The 21,901-nt window shown below is 36.0% G+C and overlaps 1 protein-coding gene across 1 annotated transcript; it reads left to right on the top strand.

Annotated features, from left to right (window-relative positions):
* The first annotated feature begins 1,544 nt into the window (after positions 1–1,544).
* Pop4 (ribonuclease P/MRP subunit POP4) lies at positions 1,545–19,624 on the top strand. Its single transcript, XM_081760559.1, has 5 exons — positions 1,545–1,699; positions 9,439–9,599; positions 10,580–10,788; positions 18,435–18,622; positions 19,328–19,624. Exons 1-5 carry the CDS (start codon positions 1,657–1,659, stop codon positions 19,462–19,464), a joined length of 738 nt encoding a protein of 245 aa, XP_081616685.1. The 5' UTR covers positions 1,545–1,656; the 3' UTR covers positions 19,465–19,624.
* Positions 19,625–21,901: the final 2,277 nt, after the last annotated feature.

The following is a 21,901-nucleotide window of genomic DNA, read 5'->3' as shown; positions in this document are numbered from 1 at the left end:
GGTCCCCTTACATAAACAGCTCTACTTATCCATGTTAACGTATGGTGTGTTTCTTTCTCTCCTTCTCCTCTTCTACGGTCTTTAAACATTTCGTATACTTTCAATGTTCTACTCTTTGCTGTACCTTCAGCTTCCCACCAATACTGCTGCTACTGTGCTTTATGCTGAAACTCGTGTTTCACCTTAACTACTTACTCAAATACCTCTCGGATAAGTTCTGCTTACGCTTCTCTCCCTTTCATATACAGTGGTTACCTCGAGTTCTCACCGCATCTGCTACATTTACTTCGTAAATATACTTCCCCGTGCTATATTCATCTATATCCTGTTTTCCCAATCCCTTTCTATCATTCCCTGAATACCCCCCCCCCGTCTTTCCACTTTTATCTCTCACCAATATATTTCCGCTATTCTATTCCTCCTCTCCTTCCAAATACTGTACATTTGTACTGCGACGGATCTGATCAGGGCTTGAATTTTGGTTCTGCTCTCTATGGTTCTCTTCTTCACCAACGTTTCAGCTTTAAACTAGCCAGTTATGTTTTTACTTTTCTCACTGAAGTTTATGCCCTTCTTGCGATTCTTCTTCACTCTCTTTAGCATCAGTATTCGCCCGTCTGCATAGCCATAGATTCTAAGCCTGTACTTCAATTCTTACAATTCTACCTGGACTTACAATTCTCTCTGGAATCCGCCTACTTATTTATCACCGTACTTCCCTCAACTTTACTACTTGCTGAAGGGTCATGTTCGTACCCTCAGAACTTCATCGCTGATAACGTCGCACGATGAAATCCTTCACGGCACCTAGATCGATCTTTTAGTATCTGCTATCGCTGTTTTTCTCCTCCTCACAACCCTTCATTTTCAACGTTCGGTAGCTTATAATGGTTGTTGTTCAAAGTCGCGTTGGTATTGGAACATCCTTGTTCTTTTCTTCCCCAACTTTGTTCATCCAACAAGATTACGTCCATTTTACTTCCATTTCCTTTTCCGCATCAGAGTTCATAACCTTTCTACTCCTCAACGCTTATCTCTACTTCGAAAACGCACTACTCCTCTCTGTAATTATGGTCACCTTCTTCTCTCCATAAATTTCTTGCTTCTGACCCTACTAGGGGTAAAAGTGGATCTGAAGAGGTAGGAGGGCGGTAGGTAGCGGCATGACGTAACGCCGTCCCCTTGCCTATCTTTGCCCTTTGTAATTTCTTAAGAACTGAGGGGAAGCCGTACATGGGCCGTACATATTTTTGGAGGTGAGGGGACGGCGTCCCCCGCTCGAGCTCCCGTTTTAGTGCACTTTTCGTTTTATAACAATGTTGTGTAATACTTTCTATTAATTTGGCTTGATTCTATATAATATGTGGACAACTCTGGCGTCGCAGTTTCTCGACACTGGTTTTACTTTCGATTAACACGTGTGATTTCGGCTTTACACCTGCGACAATTTTGGTTATGACTTCTGTTTTGACCACGTTCTTTAGTGCAATCAATTTCCATATTTATACAATTAAACTATCTCCAAAAAATATTCAGTGCAATGGTAGACTTAACAACCACGACTGCTACTTTTTCCTTTCAATATTTTTTTTTTTCAGTTTTGTTGATAGTTGGGAGAAGAAGAAGAAGAAAAAAGGATTTGCCTTCACGTGAAGAATGGAGGGGCCAAACGAGAACAGGGGTTCTGTTCAAGATAGTGGTTCGTAAATTTTAATGTGATTTTGTTTGTAGCTTGTTAATAAGTATCAAAGAAAAGATGCAGATTAAGAATAGTCCGTCAAATTAATAAAATATATTTTCTTATTTCAAGTAATTCCCTAAGGTGTTCTGGAATGCTGTTACCGGTACCTTTGTACATGCCCAAATAATTGCATACAGATTGTTAATAAGCTTGTAAACGGATGTCACTGGAAACTATATTACACTATGTTTTACTTTTAGCGCACCATTAAAAAATTGTTGAAAAAATTATAATTCACTAATTTCCTTATTATCCCCTAGAAGGTTTTACGCTGGGCGACGTGAAAAATCTCACCTGGCATCGTTACAATTCATGGAGCCCAACAGAAGTAATTGTAGAAAATTTACAATTCTGTTTACGATTTTCGTATAAACACGACTTCCGCATATGTGGCAAAAACTGCAATGCAAAAAACAAACAACAAATGCTAGGTGGCCACTTAAAAGAACGAAGATTATCTAACCCAATGAGGGCAGGACGAAGCTGGCATGCTCGCGCGAGGGTACGTACGAAGGGAGCAGGCGCGTCAGCGATGGTGAATATGCGTGTGTGCGATGGTAGTCGCTTTTGCCAATAGCAGTTGTCATTGTTTCATACTAATAACGCTCCACTTCTAAACATAAAATACAGGTTTCGTACACTGTGCAGAAATATACCGTCGGTGTAAGATAGCATCTAATACAGTTATCTTTAGTATGCGCTCACCTATTTTATCTTTCGTAAAGCACTTGTAATGATTTTACACTTGTAAACCTAAAATACTTCTAAATCTTCCAAAATGTGGAGCGCCAGAACTACACCAGCACCGTATTCTATTATTTGCTGTTTTATTATATACAATATGCAGATATTAAATCACGAAATTCATTCGTAATGCCTTAGAAATTGTTCCTTCAGGTTGGAGTTGCATTCATGTGTGCAAATTTCCTTTACGAGGCGTTCCCCTTACGAGTATAAATACGCGCCCGTACGTATGTTATAAAAACGACTATGTATAAAACAGAAAGAAACTTCATGGTGTCTATCGGTCACGAAAGTCACAAAAATCACGAAATTAGAAATCGGTCATGAAAGTCCAGAAAAAATCACGAACTTTAGCTTTTAGGTCACGATTTTTTTTATCAGTACAAATATAAGTACTGGCTGGAAAATTTTTATTTTATAAAACGTCAAAATTCACCACCAAAAATGTCTGTGGTCGGCATTGACGCTACCGAATCGCAAACAAAGCACGTTTCAATCGCATACATGAAAATTCGGCCTAATTCGCATCCAAATTTGCTCTTGAGAAAGTTACGAAATTTTATGTTTGGTAAAGGAAAGGTCACAAAAAAGTCACGAAATTTCAATTTGGAGTTTTAGTAGACACCATGGACTTGCGCTATGTATGTAGTTACTGAAAAAAAAAACGAGAATGCTATTTAACCGAGTCAGAGTAGGAGTGCAGCAGAACAGCCTGCGCGAAGATTCATCTGCATGGAGCAGGTGCGTCAGCGATAAGTTCTTGCTTTAAACGAATCCCTAAAATCTTTTAACTTCATTACCCTGAAGTATATCAAATTATTTGCGTATAGATTGATAATATTCATGCAAAGTATGAGTCGTTCCAGGTCAAATCAACACAATTTGGAAACAAAATTTACCATTTCAGATTGTCATGAATTTTTTTACAGGGGTACTATCCATATAGACTAAGAAAAATACCAAATTTCGTCCTTATACATCAACCGGTATTGGAGATAAATCTATATAAAGTTTCAAAAAATGCCCAAAATAGTATGTTCAATGTATTTTGAAATTGGAATTGCGGCTTTCCTACTTGAGCTGGAGAGCTGAATAAGGTATCATTTTCCAGCATTTTTTTACCTTTTCTGTGATGTACAACATCATACAGGCTAATATAGAATTGTTTTTTTCAAATTCAAAATCAAAAATTTTCAAAAAGTACATACTGTAAGATTTTGAAATTAATTCCATGAATATATAGTATTGTTGTAAAGCATCTGCTAAAGTATGAATTTGGAATGATAATGGGTTCATTGTTTAAAAAATTCAAAACTAACAGTATAGTTTCCATTAATACTCTGTACCTAGCTGAAAAATTCAAATATGCAATGCTTTTTGTTTTACTTGTAGGAATAAATCTGAGAAGTAGAGTAAAGGGTCTAAAGCATATCATACACACTTGTAATCTGCTGGCAATACTTATTAGCTCATATCCTAAAAGTTTAACTTAAAGCTAAGTTAAATGCTAATACTTTTGAACTTTAATTTTATAAAGTTAATATTAATACACGTTTCACAATTAAAGATAGCACTGGTACAACAGCAGAGTTGGCTGGTTTAAACCAGGTGTTAAAAAGAATTGGTGTAAAAAACAAAAAAGCCACAAATCGTGTTGTGAATTTCATAGTGACGTTTTCACATATGTCAAATCATCTGTGTTAGCTGTTCACATGTGTCGCATCTAATTTTTACCTTGTAATTAAGGGTTCCGATGGGCCCCCAGAATTTCTCCCAGCTGGAAACCGAGTAGTGGTTCAGATGCCATTTTAAGTAATATGTCCCTTCCTTCATAACCTTGCTGTTACATAAGGACGTTAAGCCTAAACAAACCAAACGAACTGATTCTAAAAAATAAAGTTAAAAAAATTGCTCTACTCAAAATTAAAATCCTGAAGTCGCCCCTGCTAACGAAACAAATTTTATCCTATCTATCTGCTTGCCTGAATGTCTGTTTCATAGTTATCAATATTTTTAACTTTGCTTAAATATATTAATCAAAAGTAGACAAACTTTATCGACTTCATTTGTAGCTTATCAATTGGGCATTTTAATTTTCTTGAACGATATCTCATACTAAATTTTTAATTTTAAAATTCCAGCATTCATTGTATAAACGCCATTTTAGCGCACTGGTTATCACAGACGTATACAGAAATTTATTTCGGGGAATCCACAGCTTTTCACGGAGAGATCAAATTCAATATGAGGACAAATTGTATTAAAATTTTCAGGTGGTTTGCAGGGTTGAGAAAAGGAAGTGTCAAAATCTCCAAATAAACTTCAATTAGAAGACATATCAGGCTATGTCACCGCTGTCTCTGAAGGAAATTGGTAGCTCGGGTGTGTTTTACAGAAAAATGAAGAACTCTATGAACTTGATGAAGTAAAAATAACTTCTTCATCCATCATTCTCATATCCAAGAAATGCTGATGTTCTGTGGATGTTAATGGTGGATGTTCTGACGAAACTGAATCATGTAACTCCCAATGGAAGAAGCTATGTTCTCCTTGACAGTTACGTATACCGAACAAATGTGGCTTTTTCAAACTTCAAATGATAAACATGTCCTACTACTTATCGAAAAGTTTTACTATGGACTCATCTATACTCTTTCTTCAAGTAAGTGTTCATTTTTATTTTCACAGAAGTGTAAAACTTAGCATTCTTGTCTTGAAAAATCAAGTGTTAGTTTTCGTGGGTTTTCTCGTGGTTCTCCCGTTTCCTCCCACTTTCTTCATTCCACCATTTCACTTATCTCTCATCATCACCGTCTCCTTTAGCCTAACCGGCATAACCGTGGGACGTAAAACTTAAAGATTTCATTTTCAAGTATTGGTTTCGAATTTTTTTTAATAATGCACCCATTATCATTCCAAATTCATATTTTGCCAGGTGCTTTACAAGAATACTATCTATTCATCGAATGAATTTCAAGATTTTAAAATGTGTACTTTTTAAAAAATTTTGATTTTGATTTTGAAAAACAAATTCTGAATTAGCCTATATAATATTATATACCACAGGAAAGGGCATGAAAAATACTGGAAAATGATATCTCAATTAGGAGAGCTGGAATTCCAATTTCAAAATACATTGAATATGCTATTTTGGGGATTTTTTTTCGAACTTTACATAGCCCTATCTTCAACACTGGTTGATATATACAGTTAAAATTTGGTATTTTTCTTTGTCTACCTAGAGAGCATCTATGCACCAAATTTCATTAAAATCTGAGATAGTGAGGTTAAGTCACTGTTAAATTGAAATGAAATGACCCGTATAATCTGCAAACGATTACGTGCTATACTTTCATGTGCAATTATTTCATCACGAAATTCACTTGTACTACCTTTGTTTCTTAGGAAAAGAGTTGCACTCATGGCAGCTTTACTGAGAACTTCCCCTTACTGGTATAAATAAGTGTCCGGATGTGTAACAAAAAGACTGCAAAAAACTAACTTGTGCAAGATACCCAATAAAAGCGAGAATGCTGTCTGATTGAGCAAAGGTAGAAGCACAGCAGGGACATGCGCTGTGATTCATCCGCAGGGAGAAGGCGCGTCAGCGACGGAAAAAGATGCGCGTACTAAACGAAGCTACTTAAAAAAAAAAAAGAAAAAAATTGCTATCGCTTGCCATAGTTTCTCACTTGTAGCTCTATATTTTTAAACATAAAATACTGGTTTCCTAGTGCATAAATGCTCTGATGGAAATTAGTATATTACACAATCGTCTTTCATATATGCACTCATTCATTGTAATCGTAAAATTACCATTTTTATTACAGACTATTCTTATTCGGTACCTGAGATTTTTTCGGTAAAATTCGATGCAAATATCCTTTAGAAAAAATAAACTAGACTAGGAGTACATATTTATCATATGCGTGCAAATCTGTGTTACGTGATCATTACAACCAAGATTTTTATCTATCCCAGTTCAGGGCAGGACAGAGCTGGTTGGCCAGCGCGAGGGTGCGTTCCGAGGGAGCAAGAGCGAAGCAACAATGTGTATGCGCAAAAACTGAAATTTCCTTACAAACTACGGTTACTACAATGAACGCTGACAAATCTAACCGAAAAGATCCACTCGAAAATGTGGGGTATGCCAGGGGTGACCAAACTTTATGATTCAGTGATCTACCTCAGACTGAAAATCTGTAGCGATCTAGTTACGTGCTATAACCACTGGACTGCACTTTGATTTCCCGTATTTAACTTCTAATATGGATGGAAGTTGGAGTTATTTATAGTTTTGCGAATTGGAATAACTGCTTCCCAAATTTCCATTCTTTGATATAAGAATGAAGAAATAGTGTTGTCATTTTTCATGAAAATGTTATGTTGTCCTTTTTGTCCTTTTATTTGTCCACGTTTTTGTCCTTTTATTTGTAATCATTTTACTTAAATGGAGACTTAAAAAAAAAAAAAAAAAAAACAATTGATGTCAGATTTCTTTTAAGATAATGTCAGTCTTCTCTAAATAGTTTTCATGATCTACCTGATTAACGTTGCTTTATGTCACCCCGGCATGGCGCGTTCTCAGATTGCGGATCTAGGAAAAGGCCTTTACACATATATTAGCTGTGAATATATTCAACTGGAGATGTTGTGCATTGTTGAATCGAACAACCCTTCCTCTCACTAATGTCAATCTTAACTATAAGAGTCTGTCTCCGATTTCCGGCAAAGTACAATTTTTTTTTTTTTTTTAAATCTGAGTACCGTATGTTTAATTAATATTCAGGGAGCTCTCTCCCTTATTATTAGCTTACTTCAACTGAAACCAATTGAGAAATTGGAAATTCTTAGAAAAATTTACCAGGTTCGATTTTTTTTTTTTTTAACGAAAGTTATAGACTTTTCACTTAAATCTTGGGGATAGCGATTAAGTTAATCCTGACATTTGATTGACTACGGGAAGAGTGAGGATTAAGTGTAAACCTCAATAAACATATACACCATAGTATGTTAAAATCGAATACTATTTACGAAAGTTATCATCGAACATATTTTTTAAAGATTATGTTAAAATCGAATACTGTATACGAAAGTTATCATCGAACATTGTTTTCTTAAAATTATGGGGATCGAAGGTTCATTCTCTCGTTCTGGATTGATTTTAAATCCAAATATTGGGGATGATTTTGAAGCCTCATTAAGTTTACGTCATATTCCATGATAATGTTTTTACAAAGGATATCTGAATCATAATCTTTTACCGTGCTGGGGGAGGGGGGAGTAGGAGTAATCCATACCACATTAGGAGGCAAATTCAATTCACTGCTGATTCTTGACTGGATTTAATCTCAAGCACAGAAGATTACGGAAAATTCGAAGAAAATATACATAATATTGTATTAAAACCAGGGCGCAAAATTTCCGGTCGCCAGATCGCCCTTGGCGACTAGGAACTTAGAGCTGGCGACCAGTATTCAGTAGGAATGGTTTCTGCCTAAACCTGCAGGGCTGTACAGTTTCTGTTTTGCACGAAAAAAAAAATGTCATTGAGTGAGAGAAAACAGGAAATATGAAGTCTTCACAATGGAACATGGAAAGTGAAGTATTCACAACGTTGTAATTCGCCCCTCCTTTCGCACCTTCAATCGAAATGGTTTGCCTCCTGGTGCCTCAACGCGAGTGATTGTTTTCCCAGATGTTTGAAGCTAGAACAGCCCGGTATCTAGAATAGATCAAGCAATCACGTCACGATGTCAATGATAAATAAATAAATAACAAAATAAGTAAATATATAAAATATTCTTAAAAATTAGATATTTTCATGAGATACCGCTATCACTACAATCGACAACGGATACTTCAGTGCAGAGAGAGAGAGAGAACGTTACACGAACGTGAAGTCTCAAGGTAAGATATTTTTTAACATGTATATGAATTGTCCAATTCAAAATTGATTATCCTGAATATAATTGTCTGGTTTTGAAATTTTATGTAATCTACTTATTTGTCAAACCAAAGGTCGTGTGGGAAAAGGCGAGGGGGACCTCTCATAATTTGTACGTGAGAGATACTGGCTACCATCATTTTTGGATTCGCGAGTGCGTCTGACTTTGAAATGTTGTGCCCTGATTAAAAACAAATGAGTTTGATATGAGTTATCGTGGAACTCAACAAAAATCGGAGGGAGGAGTAATACTAATACCTTATTCTGTACTGATTTCAGCTTCATCCAGAGTGGCTGATTGAGCAGCCTTAAGGAAAATGTACGACATATTACATTAAAATCGGACAGTTGCAACGGAAATTAGTAGCCGTAAAAACATGTGTAATCATCCTGAAGTCACAAAAGCAGCTAGTAGAGCAATCAGTCGGTCGTACAAAATATTTGCAGGGGTGCCCACAAGGGGGGGCTATGACGCAAACTGCGTCACTGAAATATTGGGGGTGTAAAAAGTAATCGAAAAGATTTTTTACAATTGCGGGGGGTGCGTCATGGACATAAGGGGGGTGGGCACCACTGATATTTGTGTGGGGTTGGTGTACATCTGAGCAAGGCTGCCAATGTTTGCGAAACCGCTTAGTCTGGTGACTTAATAGTTTACCTAATAGAGCACGCTGGGTTGCCGTGGCGACATGGAGAATTTATCCTGTTGGAAAATGGGGATGGAAATGTTTAGGTAAAGTTGGAAAATAGAATTGACGATATCACGAATATTCGACGCACAAAGGTATACATATACAGTATATTTGTGATTCTTATTCTTTCACCTCTGACCTGAGGTCCTTGATACACTTTGAGTTAAGTTCAATTCATCTAGAATGAAAAAGAAATATTAAGATATTTCATGAATACAATCCAATCAAAGGATAAAAATTCACGACTTTTTTTTTTTTCTTTTTTCCTAAGAGAGATATTATTGATTTGAAACTTGTCTCTTTTTATTTTATAGGTGTGTTATATTCAAGACTCACTGATGTGACCGTGGAAAATTGTGCACAATTAATGGTTGCTGTTCACGATCAACCTGCTAGTGAAGCTTTCATTAAGAAACTTGTTGAAGCTAATGTTCCAGTAGATGATCAGTTGAAGATAGACGATCAATTAAAAAAGGCAAGTATTAAGTCTAACGACTGGAATACCTATTTCGTTATTACTTGTGAAGAAAGTCGGAGGTATGGAACCAGACCAAAATACAAAATCATGTTGAATCGTTAAATGATATTGGAGTAATGAATGTGTTATTAAATGTAAGGATAAAAGGCAGTTAGTATTTTTGACTGATTTATTGAATTTTATGCACTTTATAATAAAATAACAGTAGAAGAAGAAAATGAATGAGTTTTTATGAGTCTTGCATGGAGCTGTTTTCATCAATCGAGAATTTTTATAATCAATATTTTTTTCTAATTAAATTTATATAAAGGGGGAGAGTGTTGGGAATGAGGCCATGGATTACGGTCACAAGATGTTACAGAAGTTTAAACATGACTCTATATGGAATGTTAGTTGTTAGAAAATACACTGTGTAAACAGTTCATGTTAAAGTAAAAGTGGATCAAAATGGATTTCAATTAGAGTAAGATGGATATTGGATTTTAGAGATATTTTGTGTATTATTTCACTTAGGTATAATACCTGAATAGGTAAATAGATACATGGAGATTTGGATCAGGATATGTATTGGATACTCTTAGGTGGATATAGAAGTTTGTGGAATAAATATATGAATGGTAATCAGTGCATTTATGTTGTTTGTAGTAACTAACACTTAGGCCTAACAAGATAGATAAGAAGCTTTATTTGAGTTAGAGCATTGAAAGATAGCTGACACAGATCAAGTGTAGACACTCAAGTATATATAAAATGTATTATTTTCTTACAGCTACAACCACATTTAAAAAAATGCATTTATTGTAAACATACAGATAAAGGAACTTATCCGTACGCCATCACTGTGATGGCCACAGCAGTAAAATGGTTAAGTGAAACCAAACGACTATTGGTGAAACTTTTCCAAGATGTTGTGATTTCAGCAGTAGTAGAGGTGATTTATTATGTAATGTATAATTCTTCTTTTTCTTTCTTTTTAGCCTTTCTTACTGTCCAAGTCAAAAGGGAATAAACTTCGGAAGCCTCCTCGCTTAAAGAAAACGCAGTTGACTGCAAAAGAGAAACGCAAATTAGGATTTTTAAAATTTAAGAAAAAAGACTTGAAGTTTGAAGACTTTCTGGCTCTTCACGAGTTGTGGAAGCAGTATATGCGCACATTCTTGGATATTGACCATTTAGAAAAAATTGGGTAAGTAGTTTAATATCTTAACAGATGTGAAATCTCTGCTTGGTTTATTTTAATGTAACGTCCCATGATTATGCACCGAGGCTAAAGGAGACGATGATGATGAGTGGAGTGATAATGGTTGAAACAAAGAAAGTAGGAGAATTCTGAAAACCCCAGGCACACGGTGTTCCACCACAAAGTTCAATTAGTGTGGGCGGGGATTGGACTCGGGATCCCACATATTTTATTTAGTTTATTATGGGTGCCTTCCATTTCAATTCAGGCAGAGCATGTACCATCACCATCTCAGATATTGTTGAAACTTTTTTTATAGCAACTAGACATGTTTTTAAGAGACCCATATTTTTTTGTTTGGTCGAAAAAAATTTTCCCGCCAAGTAATGGGCCATCAAAGACGGGGAGTACAATTCATGAATTGTAGAAGACATGGAAAATGGTCAACTTCGGAGCCTCACCATCGGCTATGGAGACAGGTAGAGTTATAATTCTTGTTGTGGTATGTACATAGAGATATAAATAAACTATATTTTATTATAGTTTGGTTTGCGCATGCGTATCTTTTTGTACATAAATTAACAAATGAACGTCAATTTATCTGAAAAGTCGAAGTTTGCGAATTTTTTTCGAGCACTTCCGGTTCGAATTTTAAAATTCTGTTTTCACGGTTGGTAAGACCTAGCTACCCGCTTTCCGAAAAAAAATTTGTATCGCTTCTGTGTGCAACCGTTTTGTCGCAAAAAATTCGAGAAATTGTAAAATTTTCAAAAATCGCCATTTTTGGGCGCCATTTTCTCGAAAACACCATCTTTTAAAATTCTGAAATTTTGTCAGATGGTTCAACTTTACCTGAATAATAAACACACCAAATACCATTCTCGACCAATGCTTCATGAAGTAACTGCAGCCTTTTGAAGTTAGCAAAGTTTCGTTAACTTTGATGTCACAGTTAGCAACACTGGGAACAATAAAAGTGCAATGATTTGATGATGTTTGTGGTTCACATTCATTAAATGAAGAACAAAAGCTTTCCTTGACTGTTTTTTTCATTATTTTGATCAAGAAGGTTCTCTGAAATAGTAAAATGAGCCTCCCCCTACTCCTCCGTTTTCTTAAACCGAAACAATCTGAGGTGGAAATTACGATTACGAAACACAAATTTTAAGTTTACTTGAAATGACCATTCAATAAATTCTGATAATCTACAAAAAGCCTGAACTATTACCTCAGTGATGATTTGGAATGCTCCAGACAAACTCTCAATTAAGTGCGATGTCATTACAGTGATCGAACAAGGACAAAAATTTAAAAAAAATCGAAACGTTTTCTTACGCGTTCCAAAGAAATTTACTGACTTTTTAAACAGAACAATCCCACCATAAGAATGGGTCACTCGGAATTTTACAGTATTCGACTAAAGTGGGTCAGTCCGCAACCTGCGAGGGAAGTGTGTATGTATGTGTGTGTGTGTTGTGCAAATTTTAAGTTAGCTGCTACTGCGTTGCTACAAATCAAAGGTGCAGCCTGTATTGAAGCTGTCATGAGTGACATATTTCCTTTAGTAGTATGATCCGTAGAAAATGACAACTGTCTTCTTCAAGAATGTGGGGAATGTCCTGGAGTGGAAGGAATAAGTGTAGTCTTTAATTATTGATCCTGATGAAAATGAAAGTGTTACGTATGCCATATGGGAAAACAATAATCTCGTTAAAAAACTGTGCGACTTTCTGTTTTCGTATGGTACATTGCTGGATTAACTGTAAGAATTGTAATTCATGACTACATCAAGAAAATCCAAAGAGAATTAATTGCTACCGAAAAGCACCGTATAAAATTTCAAGACACAAATTCTAATTTACTTCATATGGACTTCGCTGAAAACTGAACTGTTATTCTGCAAAGTGAAATTCAAAGTTATCACCGGAATATGAAACAAATGACAGTTTTGTTGTTATAAACGACGATAAAACACACGATTCGGCTCATGTACTCATAGCCATAGACAAGATTCTAAAAATACTCGAAGAAAAGCGAAAATATATTTTATAGAAAAAGATTTGAATACGAGAAAATAAGTGTCTAGAATTTCCCAAACCGTGTCAGTGATTTCTGATGGTGCTGCATCCCACTTTAAAAATCGCTTTCAGATGTTCGAGATGCAGATAGGTCCGATAAACCAGTGGTTTTGCAGTGAAACCGGCCATGCAAGGGTCTGTGTGACGGTATTGAGGGGGGGGGGGGAGGTGTAAACGATGTGGCAACGCGGCATAACCTTAAGCAAAAACAGATACACAGTATTAAAACCGCAGAAGAAAAAAATGAAATCTTTAAGTTTTACGTCCCACGGTTATGCCGGTTAGGCTAAAGAAGACGGTGATTATGAGAAATGAATGAAATGGTGAAATGCAGAAAGTGGGAGGAAACGGGATAACCCCGAGAAAACCGACGAGCACGGTGTTTGTCCACCACAAAGCCCACACGGCGTGAGCTGGGATTGAACCAGGGACCCCAAGCACCAGAGGTGAACGCTCTACCACTGAACCACCGCGCCCCCACTAAAACCGCATAAGAATTCGTGAGTATAGTGCAAGTACAAACTCCGGGTATTACTCTCGTTTTGTTGCCTGGAACTGAATTCGACGACTTCCGGAAGAAAAAAGGGAAAGTATGCGACCGGTAACTAATATTCAACGAAGTCATCTTTGGCTTTCGGAAAATGGCGAAGTTTTGATGGCAGTAACGGGTCACCATGAACTAACTTCATGCTTCCCCCAAAATCGAACTTGTGCAATTTAAAGTGTAGATTTAAGAAATCTCCAAAAAGGAACTTTTGTTACATACATATATGTATGATAACCAGTGGTGCGTAGCAGAAATGTTATGAACAAATCATAAATTACGTGAAGTTGAAGTGCTGTTTATGCTTCCACATGGATCTTCAGCATTTGTGACTATCGACAATGTGCTACGCAGGGGTGGACCCAGGACGGACTGCTACTTAGAGCTACTTTTAAGAGCTCCAAACTCTGAGATTGGTTTTATTTATTAAAAAAAATTTAAAAAAGTTTCTTCCCCCTAGATCCACTCCTGGACGAGTTGTGAGTCAACATCTATTGGAGCACCTGCAAGGTTACATGCTATTAGCGAAGAAAACACCAACCAAGCAAATGATTGGTCCATGTAAAAAATATAAATAAATAAATAAAAGAATCAGTGAAATTTTGTTTCCGAAGACCATTTTCAGTAAGTGAACTTGAAATGTGTGCGTTTCGTAATCGTAATTTCCACCTCAGATTATTTCGGTTTAAGAAAACGGAGGAGTAGGGGGAGGCTCATTTTACTATTTCAGAGAGCCTTCTTGATCAAAATAATGAAAAAAAAAAAACAGTCAAGGAAAGCTTTTGTTCTTCATTTAATGAATGTGAACCACAAACATCATCAAATCATTGCACTTTTATTGTTCCCAGTGTTGCTAACTGTGACATCAAAGTTAACGAAATTTCGCTAACTTCAAAAGGCTACAGTTAATTCATGAAGCATTGGTCGAGAATGATATTTGGTGTGTTTATTATTCAGGTAAAGTTGAACCATCTGACAAAATTTCAGAATTTTAAAAGATGGTGTTTTCGAGAAAATGGCGCCCAAAAATGGCGATTTTTGAAAATTTTACAATTTCTCGAATTTTTTGCGACAAAACGGTTGCACACAGAAGCGATACAAAATTTTTTTCGGAAAGCGGGTAGCTAGGTCTTACCAACCGTGAAAACAGAATTTTAAAATTCGAACCGGAAGTGCTCGAAAAAAATTCGCAAACTTCGACTTTTCAGATAAATTGACGTTCATTTGTTAATTTATGTACAAAAAGATACGCATGCGCAAACCAAACTATAATAAAATATAGTTTATTTATATCTCTATGTACATACCACAACAAGAATTATAACTCTACCTGTCTCCATAGCCGAATGGTGAGGCTCCGAAGTTGACCATTTTCCATGTCTTCTACAATTCATGAATTGTACTCCCCGTCTTTGATGGCCCATTACTTGGCGGGAAAATTTTTTTCGACCAAACAAAAAAATATGGGTCTCTTAAAAACATGTCTAGTTGCTATAAAAAAAGTTTCAACAATATCTGAGATGGTGATGGTACAATTTTATATTTTTTTGCCTGAGTTGAAATGGAAGGCACATATGTTACTTTTTTTTTTCATTTCTTTATCCCATTATTAACATAACTACATGGTTTTCTTGTTTTAATAGAGATTTCTTCCAATTCCAAGAAATTCAAGAATTATAGAAACTAACTTATGTGCAAGTCAATGTTAAACTACATCCCAATCCATGGAAAGAATATCGCTGCAAGAAATGTGAGCAAGTTATTGGAGATAATAACTTTCACAAATTAAAGACAATTGGTTAATGATCAAAAGTTTTAGAAATATGTCCAATTACATCCGTGGAAACGGAACGAATGTTTTGTGCGATCCAGTACAAAACCTGATATCTAATTGTGTTAAGTTAATACTCGGATAAATAAAAATTAATGACAAAATTGTGTAGAACAAGTTAACTTCATAACTGAGAATAGCGAGTAGTTCATCTTCCACATCTTTCAAAGCAACGTGAGAAATATCACGGAGTTGACAAAACTTAAATACGAGGGTCATTCGGAAAGTAAAGAACGTTTTGCGCTAGCGCGTGTTCCCCCACCCCCGCTGCCGCTGGGTTATTGACCTGGGCATGCTTTAGCCTCAGTCTGGCACCAGCTGCGATCCGCTACGGTCCGTTATTGCTTCGCTGTGCGACTGTAAAATGTGTGATACAATTACTGATCCCGCCAAGTGTGAGGTTCGTAGTGTGATAAGATTTTTGAATGCAAGAAAAGTGCGTCCGATAGAAATTTATAGACAAATCACTGAGGTGTATGGAAATGTAATGAATGAAGCATCAGTTCGTAAGTGGTGCATTATGTTTAATGACGGACGGACGAATGTGCACGATGAGGAACGCTCGGGCCGGCCTTCTGTTGTGACTGACGAACTCAAAGGAAGAATTGAGCGGAAAATTCAAGAGGATAGGCGATTCACTATTGATGGGCTGCACGAATTCTTTCCTGATATTTCAAGAACCTATTCCCAAAGTTGAAAGACTTTTTGGGTGGAAGCCACTACGGCAGTGATGATGAACTTAAGGAAGCTGTTAGTGATTGGTTCAACAGTTTGGCGGCAACTGTGTATGCCGAAGGCATAGAAAAACTTGTACCACGGTATGACAAGTGTTTAAATTTACACGGCGACTATGTCGAAAAGTAACTTAAGTATCACATAGTATGTAACACAAATTTCGCCTTTATATATCAGTTATTAAAGTGTTTATACAAAAACTTTCTTTACTTTCCGAATGACCCTCGTAGTTTACAAATTTAAGTAAAAACTTCGTTCCATTTTAGAAGAAGGGAAGGAACTTAAAATGCTAACCGCATTATCTCTATGTATTGCTAAAGCGCAAATTTTTAAAATGCTAACCACATTACCTCTATATATTGCTAAAGCGCAAATTGTGCACTTCTTGGATCTCCCGTCTTGAGATTTAATTTCGATCCAATTTGTTTTAGGAGTTCCCTAGCATGCTGGTTAAAATTCCCATAGTTTCAGTAGCAAAGGCGATGAACATATGATCTTTTAGCTTGGAATATTTTGTGTGTTTTCGCGTACAGGTTGTCTCATCATCATTTCTTCCTTCTTTGTATGTTGAAGGTCCAAATGTGTCTACACATGTGACGTCCCATACTAGTCGTTGCCCATTTTCCGGGATTAATGTCACTCCATCTGATCGTTTTCCATCATTTCGGGACATTCCATGTGTTTCTAAAATACTTGAGATGTCAGTACTGACAAGAGCTCCTTTAATTACGTGATTTAGCTCCCCATGACGAGAAATTCGACGTTCACTCCTAGAACAGCTTAGTGCCTATTAGACTTTTTCATCAACTGTTCTTGACATATATACTCATGTCCAAAATGATTGTCGCATATCTATAACTGTCTTCTTGTAAGAATATAATTTGATAATGATTTTGCAGGGTGCTTTTAATACTCATTCTATGTATATAATCAGGAAATGTATATTTGTGATAAATTTCATAGGAAAAGAATTATAAATACGAAAATTAGAATGAGTAAAACAAAATGTTGCTAAATAGCCAAGAAAATTTTATTTTCGTTTTATTGTTCTTATTTAGTGCTCTTTTGACATGAAATTTGCCACACACATGTCTTTGCCGATTATAAACATACTAACATTATAAGAAATACCGGGCGAAGTCATTATCAAATTATATTCCTACAACAACATATTTATAGACTTGCGACAATAATTTTGGACATGAGTGTACATTTGAAACTGTGACAGATTTAAATCGAGACATAGAGCGACACAAATTTGAAACGTGTTATTTTTTAAGAAAGTTCCAGTATTTTTGTATAGTGTACCTTGTAGCCATGCTCCAGATTCTTTTCTTTGTAGGGATTTAAAACGGGCAGTATGGGCATGTATTTCCAGGGCCTTTTTTTCATCAATTATTGCAGTTAATATAATTTTATCCCAATTCTCTTTTGAGTCCAATACAGCAGGAGTTTCACTATTGTAAATACCATTCCATATCTTGAATCCCACCGTCAGGTTTAAATTTCCACTTTGTCAACCGGAATGTATAGTATGTTGGAGACAAGTGGCTTCACTCCAAAACATGAGGATAGGAAAGCTGGAAGGCTTAAATCTGAGACTTTTCTTATGCTTAAACCTCCTAAGCTAATTAGTAAGCTTGCTTGAATCTATCGATTTTTATTCAAGGATTAGTTGATGATTGACTGTAGTGTATATTTCAAACAATTATCAACTAAAGTACCTTGGAAGGCCATGGTTGAATTAACGTCGTATGTTTATGTATCGAGGCTATGGGAGACAGTGATGATGAGATAGATAATAATGTAATGAAGAAAGTGGGAGAAAATGGAAGGATCCCAAATAAACCCACGTACGCAGTGTTTGTCCTCCACAAAATCCACCCGGCGCGGAATGTGATTCAACCAGGGACCCTACGCACCAAAGTTGAGCGTTCTACTACTGAGCCTCCGTGTCACTCTTATAATCCTGCAGGAAGGAAAAAGTTTTGTAGTTTAATGTCCTTTGTGCTCTAAGTACGCTATTAGAGAAATGAACCCTGATCTGAGCATGGTAAACAAATACTTATGAGAAATGAATTTAAAACTCGATCACAAAACACAAAATAAGCTGATGGACACTTTTGTTTCAAATACTTGTAACTAATTTTTAATACGGTATTTAATGTACATGTTTCAGCTAATGTTTTTAGAAGAGAATAAATATTTACTGTTGATTATTTAAAGTAACTTCTAAATTAAATATTTAGTTAAAATTAAAGCAAATAATAAGTTAACTGTAACTTATATCACGTATTAATACACCATAATCTGTAAGCAGTTCAGTTAGTTTGTTTGTTTTTGTGGCTTATGATGTATTATCCAGTTCTGATAATGTGGCTTACGCCAAGACAGACAAATATAATGATTACGGTAATACAGAAATATATATTGTAAACGAATTATAAGAGGTACTGTTTTGCAGATGGAGCGCTAGTCCAGGTGAAAAGTATTGGGAACAATTTTCTTTACTTATGATGAAGGCTGATTTCCATGGTTGTTGGATTACTGTAACTCGCTCCAAGTGCAGCAGTTTGGTTGGAAGATCTGGAATAGTTGTGTTAGATGCCAAGAACACGTTCAAAATAATTTCTAAGGATAATATACTTAGAAGTAAGTAAATTGTACTAATTGAAACTAAAATAAGCTTTATTTGATAGGTCTACATTGATAATTGAAACTTAAGATATGAGCAAGTTAATGCCAAAGAATGTATCACATAAAATAATCTGAATGAAACATTTAATGATACACGATTTAGCTCTATTCACATAACATTAACCTCAGGGAAAGTAGTGTAATTTATGCATCATTACTTGCTATTAACGATCTGTCGTTAACTCCAGTTTCAAGCATTTTGTGATTCTCAGATTTTTTGTGACCTTACTTCCAACGCAGATGTTGAGCTTTTCCTGTATGCGACTGAAAAATAGTGGTACCTGTCAGGCCCGTATTTAGGTTGTGCTATTCTGTGCACGAGCACAGGGCGCTAGAATTTAGGGGGCGGCAAAATTTTGGAATTCTTTTTAAGATTCACAATAAAGTAATATTTAAAACTGGCATATCAATGTTATTAATAATTATTTAAAGGTTTTCAGCGCTGTGTCAGTCATTAATGTATAATTTTGTCTTACTTTGTTGTATATTCTGTAATCTATCATGAGTCATACAAGAATGACATTATGTACTCCCCCAGTGCGTGTATGACGTATCAAAAATGTGTTTAAAATGTTTTCGAAGTAGGTAGTAAACACTTTCAATGTTAACTTTAGATATAGTGTATTAAAGATATTAACAGCGGTATTTTTCTCTTTTTAGCTATTCCAAAAGAACATTCTGTTTTTACGTTTCCTCTCGGCGACAGAGCTTATACACTGTTTGGAAGACATTTGTGCGTGAGACCTACAGAAAGGAGTGTGAAGAAGATGAAAAGCCATGTGTTAGTTGATTTATAATATATATACAATATACTTTATATTACGTATATAATTAATAGACGATGAAAGACATACTTTTATATAATGTGAATAAATGTTTTATATAATGTGAATAAATTGTTAACATTTGATATGAAGAATAAAATACCAATATATATTTACCTGGATCAGATAAATTTAACTCCCGTTGAAGCCTGACCCAAGTGTCTGCTGTGAATATTGATATCGTTAATACTCTTGAGCTCGATATGTCTTTTGCTTTATTCATTTTTCTAATGTAATACCCCAAAGTTTTAACTAGTTGACGCCTTAAAGCTAATGACAGACATACACATTTTTTTTTTTTAATACATCACAGACATCTGACAGTTTGCGGAAGAACCATTTTTCCAGAATACAGTTCACAAATCCATGGCAAGAGGGAGCTATTTCAAATTTAAGAATCTGTGGGCTTTGCTTCCTCTTGCACGGAAACTCAACTCCGATCAGTAGACATGACAAGTGGGAAAAGATTGTATGAACTTTTAATAGTACCAGCCTATATCGAAGTTGTTCCCATTAACTGCCAGGTGATCAAAAGCTCTCTGAATATGACGCATTTTATTTTTAAATGCTGAATCGCGTTTCTTGTAAGAGACGCCTCAACTTTGGTGAATGATTTGATACTTAAGTTACAGTTTAACGTAGAAATCGAATTACTATCTTCCACGAGAAATCAAATTCAGGTCTCTCATCTCAAAGAAAGCGTTGGTTATTTAGCTGCAAGGAATCATCTGTCTGGAATTTATGTATTAATCATTTAGTAAACAAGCCGAAATCAAAGCAAAGTGGCAAATCGATTTCTTCAATTATTAGAAAATAAGGACTCCAAATCGAAGATGATGTAATGTAGAAATATGCCCAAGGTTGTCTTTATCCCACAAACTCAGTGAAGCCAAAATAACAACCGAGCATTGTTGAACATTCCTCTTTTCTGCCATTAATTGCTCAATACATTACGTTCTCCGCATGTCTACGTGCATGAGTTTTTATTTATTTAAATATTTGCTTCAAAGTTCAAAACGATTACGTGTACATCTTATGGATGTATCTAGATATAAACGAAAGCAAAAAGATATTGCTAGGAATAACCTATCAAAAGTAGGAAAATGTCTCTTTGTAGCAGTATTAACATTTTAATATTCATATTAGCTGCTCTTTTATAATGTTTTCAAAGCTTTAGTGCTAATTATTTAACTAAACATGGAAGGTATACTTTGAATTATAAGGTATGTAGTGCTTCATAGGTGCTTACAGGAGTACTGAATGCAACTTCAGTTACTGGTGCAATGTGTATATTAACCGACTTCAACAAAAGCGCCAAAACGCAGAAAATAAGCGCTTGAAAGCAGAATATAATTCATTACTATTATCCATATACATAAATTGAAGTCTGTGCGAAGTTAATAAATTAATGCCTCATAAAATTACCATACAAAGTAATTTTACATTAGACATCAATTTGAATTAATTATTTATTTTCTGGTTTTAAGCACTTCATTATTATTGTCTGCTTTTCAACACTTTCGTTGAAGTAGGTTACTATTGTTTTTCTATTTAAAAAAAAAAAAAAAGTTTCCTTTTTTGCTTTTTAGTGCGTTTTCAAAGTTGTTTACTAGAACACGCAATTGGGCCTTCTACTGCCTGGTTATAAATAATTAATCGGGTTTTAAAGTTAAGTATATCGAAAACTATTAATACAATAAATTTGTGCTAATGATGAAACGAAAGAACACATTTGAATTAAATTTCTCACATTCGTAATCTTGGCTCGTGGAGACAGAAGGCAGCACAAGCCGTTTCCAAAATGGCATCTATATATTAGAATTTAGGATTTAATGGTCTGTTACTTCCACAATTACGTGCACACACAGAGCGCGCGCTCGCGGCCTATTTGTTGGAGAGGTTCCACCAAATAAGAGACCCTGCTCATTGTTCCTCATTCTTGGACTCGGTCCATGTGCACGACGTGCACTGTCAAGATCTGTTCCTCAACCTTGACGCCGTAGCGTGTAACTCCTATTCTTTATGGGAGTGGGATACTGCCTACTGGTGGAGGTGGTCCTACTAGCGAGTCACGCCCTACCATGTTCTGCAGGCATAGTGCCTGAGAGTTTCGAGGCAAGCTCACCTCCCGCACATACTCACCGTTACCCAGGTTCCTAGGATTAGCTCCCATATGCTACCGAATCCCACGGTATGATCACAGCCCGGCAGAATTCAACCCAATCCGGAACCTCAGGCAATGCCTAAAGGGGCTAGTGTTCCGGCCCTACCTACTTATATCGTTCAACTGGCAATCGCCTTCGCGTGCAGAGGAACCACGCACGTCGAGATATTCCCATATTTCATTCCGGATCCAATGGTACGTGTTAAGTCACCATTTGAGTTTGGTGTCAGCCCATATCCTACAGTT

Source organism: Thermobia domestica, chromosome 1 (assembly GCF_964235325.1).
Source record: "Thermobia domestica chromosome 1, izTheDome1.hap1.1, whole genome shotgun sequence".
Taxonomy (NCBI): domain Eukaryota; kingdom Metazoa; phylum Arthropoda; class Insecta; order Zygentoma; family Lepismatidae; genus Thermobia; species Thermobia domestica.
The sequence above is the reverse complement of the archived record's forward strand: the minus strand, read 5'-3'. Positions and strand labels throughout refer to the sequence as shown.